This window comes from Harpegnathos saltator, unplaced genomic scaffold, assembly GCF_003227715.2.
Source record: "Harpegnathos saltator strain DR-91 unplaced genomic scaffold, Hsal_v8.6 scaffold113, whole genome shotgun sequence".
Taxonomy (NCBI): domain Eukaryota; kingdom Metazoa; phylum Arthropoda; class Insecta; order Hymenoptera; family Formicidae; genus Harpegnathos; species Harpegnathos saltator.
Window position 1 is genome coordinate 404,658 of NW_020229888.1, and position 7,660 is coordinate 412,317.

The 7,660-nt window shown below is 44.9% G+C and overlaps 1 protein-coding gene across 1 annotated transcript; it reads left to right on the forward strand.

Annotated features, from left to right (window-relative positions):
• Positions 1 to 1,716: 1,716 nt before the first annotated feature.
• On the forward strand, positions 1,717 to 2,390 carry LOC112589191 (uncharacterized). The gene is made up of 3 exons (XM_025301503.1): positions 1,717 to 1,930; positions 2,025 to 2,212; positions 2,283 to 2,390. Exons 1-3 carry the CDS (start codon positions 1,829 to 1,831, stop codon positions 2,293 to 2,295), a joined length of 303 nt encoding a protein of 100 aa, XP_025157288.1. The 5' UTR covers positions 1,717 to 1,828; the 3' UTR covers positions 2,296 to 2,390.
• The last annotated feature ends 5,270 nt before the right edge of the window (positions 2,391 to 7,660 follow it).

Genomic DNA, 7,660 nt, shown 5'->3' on the forward strand with positions numbered 1-7,660 from the left:
TATGCTTTAAAAGGTTCCACCTTTCAGAGGTCAGCCAAACTAACCAATGACCTTTGTAATTGTCTGTTGTGTCAGCCCCTTGTACAAGGGAACGAGAAAATATTTTAAATCTATGATGCGTATAGAATAACTTACTTTTAACAATGTGGCGCCCGAAGGGGCGGTTAGTGAGAATAAGTGAAGGACCTTTAAATGGCGCGAGACTGTCTGTCAGCTTGGGACCTCCAGGAGCGACCGACTGGTTCGGCTATCGGGGACTGACTGACTCTCTGACTTCTCTATTCTCAACTCGTCAGGTCGGGGATATAGGTGTGGAGGGGAAAAGGCTCTGGTAGGGATATCCGCTTATGGGAGGATAGTAGAAAGAGAGAGAGAGAGAGAGAGAGAGAGAGAGAGAGTCGCTCGGAGATGATTTCATGCATGAGTTATCATGAATACTTCCGTTGTTATCTTTGTCCTTCACGTATTCTTTTACATATATTTTTACGCTGCGCATTCTTATAAATATCGATTAAGTGTTCTTGGAATGGTAGGTTAAATAACATTTTATGACGCTTATCTATTGAAGCTCCGCACGAACTTTTGCACACAATCAGTACATTTTGCTCCTTTTCTCGGTGTTCTATTCGCTTTTTCGGGAAAGTAAGTGTAATACTATTAGTTTTATTGCCGTTGCGCGTCACATGGCGTCGAGATAATCCATAGTTAATAATGTAAATTTTAGGGGAACGAAAAAATGTTTGGTGATTTTGTTAGCAAGAGGGATCATTGGTATCTCGAGGTGTTGTTACTTCAAAGACGAATACAGTGATATGCATTATGTTGGGTTTCTGGCTTGTAATAAATTTATTATATTTTTTGCAATTAATTATTATTAGCTGTTGATGTACTTCTTTTATGTGTTTTCTATCCGTTGTGTGAAACAGAATATTATGCGGGTAGCGTGATTTTTCGCGCTCTATTGGTTAAGCTGTTATTCATTTGTTAATTAGTGTATGTGTAATTTCGAACTGTTGATGAAATGTTAGAGGATTTTGTGTTCTGGAAAAGTTGTTTTATAATATTAAAGGAATTTTGTGGGCTTATTATAATGAGCATCTGTTATTTGTCATATTTGTTATAAACAATAACCTCAAATTTTAAATAATAACTAAAACGTTATTTCTCTTTATTTATGACTACACTCCGATATCTTTATGGTAAGGTGGATCCGCGGTGATTTGATTGTTATTTGTCTGATTGTTTAAATTAACAAATTAAAATATTGCAGCTACCTAATTTTCGAGTTCGGGGGTACCATATTAAGAGTGTCCGCTGTAATTTTATCGATAGTGAAAATTCAAAATTTGTTTGCAAAATTATTTTGTTTATTTATAATTTCGTCATTTTCATGCTCCAGGGGTGATATCAGTATTGTTCCTGAGGTTTTTAAGACCAAAGAAAAATAATTTCCTTATTTTGCACTGATTTTGGAATTTTAATTTTCAGTGATATTTTTATATAATATGGAGCGTTAGAGGTGTGTGATTTGTTAATATCGTTGTTTTTATTGCGTACCTTTACTTGGGTATTACTTTATTGAAATTTTGTCCAATTCTGAATCCTATTTTATATAGGGATATGCTTGATAGGGGAGTGGTGATTCTAGGTTTATGCTACGTTCATGTCTGTTATCCAATCCTAGGTGCTAGTTCCATGCGGGGATATTTGCTCGGCGTTAGTGCATATAGGTGGTAGTAGTTATCTGAGGGAGGGTGTTTAGCTATTTCGAGGTTGGTTACTTGTCGGTTCCCATTTTATGTGCTCATAAGTCAGCTGTCAGTTGCGAATGATCAGTCGTGTATGTAAGAAAGAAAGAGGAGAAAATATGTATCCTTTCCGTCAACGTTTTCCTCGGCGAAGGTACTTCCGACCGGTGCCGGCGATAATAGTAAGTATATGTCAGGGTGTTGCATGCATGGATGTAAGCTCAATTGGATGCACATTAGGATATTTGGTTATACTACTAAGGTATGTTACTACAGTGCTTCTGCAATGGGGATGTGACCTTGAAGACAAATATTCAGATTCCCGGTCTGCTGTCTATCCGCGAAATGACGGAGGTGCGTTGGAAAAGGAGATGGAGGAGGAGAGAGGCAGCCGACTTTTGGCTATATGGTGGTTTGGATATGAGCCCTGACCCTGATGCCTACGGTCTTAAAAATTTGTTCGGGTAAATAAAACTTATCCCGATAAGAAAAATAAGAAACATTTTTAATTGGTAATTATTTTGTTCGTTACAGGGAGCGAGCATAATGCCAAGATCGACACGTATAGGTGTTATGCGTTAATATTGTAATGCCTGTACAAGGATTTTTATACAGTATAATTATTTTCAATTAAATTTGCGTTACTACTTGTTATACTCCCTCCCTTCTTTCTCCCTTTTCTAAAATTTTTCCTATTTTCTCTAGGGTTATTAGATAGTTTTTGAAAGCAAAGTATTAGTAAGAAAGAGGTGAGTAAGAGGTGTTAGTTATTTACGGTGAGGAGATATGAATAACGATCTCTGCTTGGATTAGTCATGGTATAGGAATGCACGGTTTATCTTATCGAGGAGATAGCGAGAAAGGTGGTGGAGTAGTCCATGGCTTGCGTTACACGGTGGAGGTTGATTTTGTCTATTCGTTTAAGTTTTTAGTAGCAGGAATTTGTCAATTACTGTTACTGATGACTTATCTTAATGGGGGATTAATTATTAGTGTATATATATCTATTGTGTGGGTGATCATGTGAAAAAGCGATTGAAGTATTAGTAATAACATCAAGAACAAGGTAACTATGGTGGTTATGTCGGTCTGGAGGTTATTGCTCGGGGATTCTTTGTGCGCAAACAATAATCTTTTAAATTAATATTTTTCAGCAACAACTTTGATCGAGTCGGTAAGGAGGAGCGCGAGTGGGTACGCTCGGTGGCCGCGAGACGACGGTGGCGCGACATGCCTTAAGGCTACCGCGGTGTACTGCTTTAGGGACTATGAATGAGTTTGTTACGCTTTTTTGTTGCACAGGTGGGTTTAAACCTTTAAAATTTTAGTGTATCGCGGTTATTAATCATTATTTTATCCTTATTTGCTTTTCGTCGACAGGTTTAAGCATAGGTCTGCCAAGCTAGTAATATACTAGGATTTGACGTTAATAAATTGTATTATAACAATGGCTTATTAGGTAAGATGGTAAGTGGTTAAATTAAGTCTCTGTACTTAATAGCTATGGTACAATTAGGTATATATATATATATATATCATTAGTCTATCCATTAAATATATTGAAAATGAAGCTGTAAATTATATATGACTTATTACTGTCTTCCAGGCCTTCCTGCAATTGTTTGGCAGTTTAGAAGGTCGCCATCAAATATTTTTAAAGAAATGAATTATTAGGTCAGATGTATATATATGTATATATCATAGATGAAGTGTATTATTTCATATAATAGGATACAATATACTGGTTATATATATATATATATATATATATAAGAAAAGGTATAACGAAATCGAGAATTATATAAAAATATCGGTTATATAGGGTGTTAAATAAGTGAGTGTGGTGCAATTTCAAAAGTGTAGTTATGTACGTATACTATATGCGCATAAGTGCGTCATTGGAGAGAGTAGGGTATTAAAATATTATTGTTACAGGTTCCGACGAATATAGAAGGCGCTTGAGATGTAGGATACAGATAGCTCGTGACCTGTTGGTTAGCCAAAAACAGTGACAAAGAAAGGTGCGTGCCTGACGACCTTGTTTCTTTTCTTGATTCAGTTATCCATTAAGTGGAAATCTTTACGGCAATTAGATTTTGGAAGAAAAATTTCCTTCTTTATGCCTCGGAATAGCGGGATGTTACACCAGCAAGATTGAGGTGCGTGTGAGACGCGCCGACCCCAAGCGAGATTATGCGTACGAGGCCGAAAACGAGGCCTTTCGAGACGCCGCGATCGTGGTGAACTTGCGTTGGATGAACGAGCGCACCACTTGCGAACATCTCAGCTGTCGAGCAAAATATGCGAGAACGGGCACGTGCGTGTCGGGCGATATGTCTCGCGTGTGGGCTTCCGGCGATAATACGACGTTAACATCTTGCGAACCGGCGTGCTACATGGTTCGCAATAGTCGTGTCACAGGGCATTCGGCCGTAGGTGATACTGTGACCAAACGCTACGAAGAAACGATGTATCTCGTGATGAATGTAGCCACGGGCGAGTACAAACCGTATACGGCACAATCGCCCTACATCAGCCCAACAACAAATAAGTTGCCGCCGTCGTCGCCGCGGTCGCCGCCGCCGCCGATCCCGTACGAGCGATTACTGCCAAACCATGAGCGAAACGTTGATGCGACGCGCCAGGAACCCGACATGCCGCAATTAGAATATGATCCCGCGAGTGACTCATGCGAATTGGCCAATGTCACGCTCGAAATGTTTGCCACACTGCCGGCACTTCGTATGGCGCCGGGCGAGAAACCGGTGTGCCGTTTGAGCAATTTTGCCATAGGTGACGATTTGGTTCGAGCTCGGCCAGACAAGAGCACTTTGCATCATTCGCTCGCGTCGAGCACTCTGGACCGCACGATCGTTACCGCGCGGCATTCTCGTTCGTACTGTGAAGCTTTTCACAAGAACTTCGATCCCAAGACATGCACGTGCGAAGAGTCAATCTTTGATCGAATACTATCGTACACGTTCATCGGTTTTGCTCTAGTGCGTCTGATGCGCCACGCGATCTACGGTGACGATTGCGACCGGCGTCGACGAAGAGGAGCGCTGTAGACGCGGGCGCGGTACCTCTGATGAAACGTTCTCGAGCTCATTGGTACATGGACGTGGACCAAACGTGGTGCCTTCCACGACCGAATATGCTCTTGAGCGATTTGGGTCTAACGGACGACGATCACATGTGGACGAATCAAGGCAGCGGTCGCATCGAACGAGCTACTCCCGCGGACTTTCGCACGGGTGGCGACAATTCGCACACTGCGCGCGACGACCGCCGGCGGACGCGTCGTGACACAAAGGTGGCTGCTGCGGTGGTAACACCGGGCAATATCGTCGCGAAAAAATACTGCGGCGCCACAATGTAACATCTGGTCGTTCGCTGAGCGAGACCGATACGCGTGCCTCAGCACGCAAAGTGATACAGATGATCGTTGTCGAAAAACATACGGTGAAAACGACGACAACACGTGTTCGCCGCGACGCCACCAATCTCAGTTCTCAACCGAACAATTGGCACAAACCTGTGGTTGGAATACTACTGCACGATGATGGTGATTATGCGGATAGCGGCGATAGCGACGATGACGATCGCAGGTTGCTGGATTTCGATCAATTGTACGAAGAGATCCGCGGCAATATGCTGCGCGGCTCGGTCATCAACGCTGACATACTGAATACATTGTCTGCAGAGGTGCGAAACATTCTGATTTCGATCACCATGGAGACTTTTGTGCGCAAAATGCTCAAGCTAGGCTTTAATCGAGCGCTTCGCTTCGTAGGCCAACGTTTATCAGGTGTTGTCTCGCGCCAGTTGTTAGCGCTAGCAGTGCGCGAAAGCACGGCGCGTATGCTGTCATTTGCGCTGTCTCGCATTACCACGCGACTGCTTCTTGCATTGGGTACCACAGCTAGCGGCATCGGCGTAGTGATTGGCCTGACTGAACTGGTGACCATTCTGCTCGACATTATGCTCGTATTCGGCTGGGATCCGGGGAATTACAAGTCGGAATTTGACAACGCGTCATACGATGACATAGCGATCGGCTGGTTGCGCGAGCGCGAGCGTTGCGACATGCCGCGTTACGATCCGTATCTGCTGCTGGCACTCTTCTTGCGCGATCGCGAAAGTCCGATGACCGAAGGCAACGAGGAAGACGAATCTGCGAGCACGACACCGCGACCAGACGAGCGATTCTTGATTCTCGATCAAACGGACACTCCGTGGTACTTTGCCCAATTTCGCGACGCTGTAGACGGAATGATCAGGGACAATCGTGGTCTCAAACACCAAATCGGCGCCGCTGCTCTCGCAGGTGGCAGCGAACGATCAGCAGCGACAACATCGCCGACAATGCAAACATTGGACGATAGGTCTCGTGAAAAACTGCGTTCACGAGCACCTCGCTTTCACCTCGGTAGAACGCTCGTCGGTCGTGAGAATGAACACCATGACGAGGCCAGCCGTGCTCGTTACAAACGTAGCAAAGACGGCGGCCAAATCGAGAAAGAGGACCCATTGAAGCGCAGCAGACCAATCGTGTCGGATAACGCGATGGTCTGCTCAATGCTCTGGAGCTTGCATTACTTTGCCAATAGGCGTTACAATTCGTTAGGACAGCGCGTCAATACGGATGACGACGTATTGAACGTGAACGACGCTACGGTGGAGCGCGCGGTGCGAGATAACGAATTGGCCGCGTTATTGGCCAGCGCATATACAGTCGACACGTTACCGCGCAATAGCGTGTTGGGTGCAGCACGGCGCAACGTAGCGTCCAAATGCACAGACCTCGCGGTAAACACGGCCACTATGTGTGGCGGTATCGTCATTTCCGCGGCATTTCTTGTGATGACACTCGTGAGTAATGGCGGCGGCGCAGCGTATAATCTCGCGTTATTGCTTCTCGCGATAACGATCATACTGTTGCCTCTCGTCATGTTTACCCTGTCCGTAGATCTCGTAATGGTTCGCAAGCGTACGTACAGCAACGATCGACAAGGTGGCACTTCAGCCGCCGACGTGGATGATTTGGACCGATTGTGCGACGCTTTATGCGATTTTGTACTGAACAGTGTGCATGATACCGGCGACGACGCATCCGCGGATTCAGCTACTGCCATCTCTAGCTCGTGGCTAAGCAGCATCCTCGAGTTCGCTCGTTTCCGTTTGATCAATTATATGCGATCGGAGTTGCAAGTAGTACGCGACGTCTAGTGCTTTAGAAAAAAACGCGGTGCAAAGACAACAACGCGTACAATTGCAATGCGTACCGAGTCACGCGAAGGCGCGCAGAGGAGAACATTTTTAGTAACATGAAGACGCTGCAACACATTCTTGCGTATGAGACGTTCGAATTCGTTCTGGGTGTCATTGTTGTAGTTCTATTCTTACGGTATTTGAACAGCGGTTGAACAGCGTGAGGCACGAAAATGACCGCCGCGGCAACAATATGCGCGTTTCAACTATGCGATACGCATGCCTCAATGTTTGACCTGTTGTTCTCGAAAACGAGTAGAGAAAACGATGGCTACGGAGGTAATAACGCAGGTTGGTATCTCACACGTTTCGGCCGTTCGCTCATTCGCACAGGACAAATGTTACGTCACAGGCGACTAGCGAAGCGATTGCACGGCGACGTGCGTAACTTGAGCAACGATGACGACGACGACGACGACGACGACGCTGACGACGACGACGCGCAGGTAATAACCAGTGAAGAAACAGACGATCCACAACGAGATACAATGATGTTCATAGCCAACAATCGACGTCTATTTACCATCGGAGGGTCGCACTCGGTGATACGAGTGTACAGGGCCTTGCATCGAAGAATCTACAGCGAAGCTTGGTACGGTGGTTGTGAACGCAGCTGCTCCTATCGCGACAGTCGACACGAA

Excerpts from the sequence above, each read along its gene's own strand:
- LOC112589191 (XM_025301503.1), top strand. The coding sequence starts at position 1,829 with ATGATCAGTCGTGTATGTAAGAAAGAAAGAGGAGAAAATATGTATCCT. Across the intron at positions 1,931-2,024 it reads GACCGGTGCCGGCGATAATA|TGCTTCTGCAATGGGGATGT; the intron begins GTAAGTATATGT and ends ATGTTACTACAG.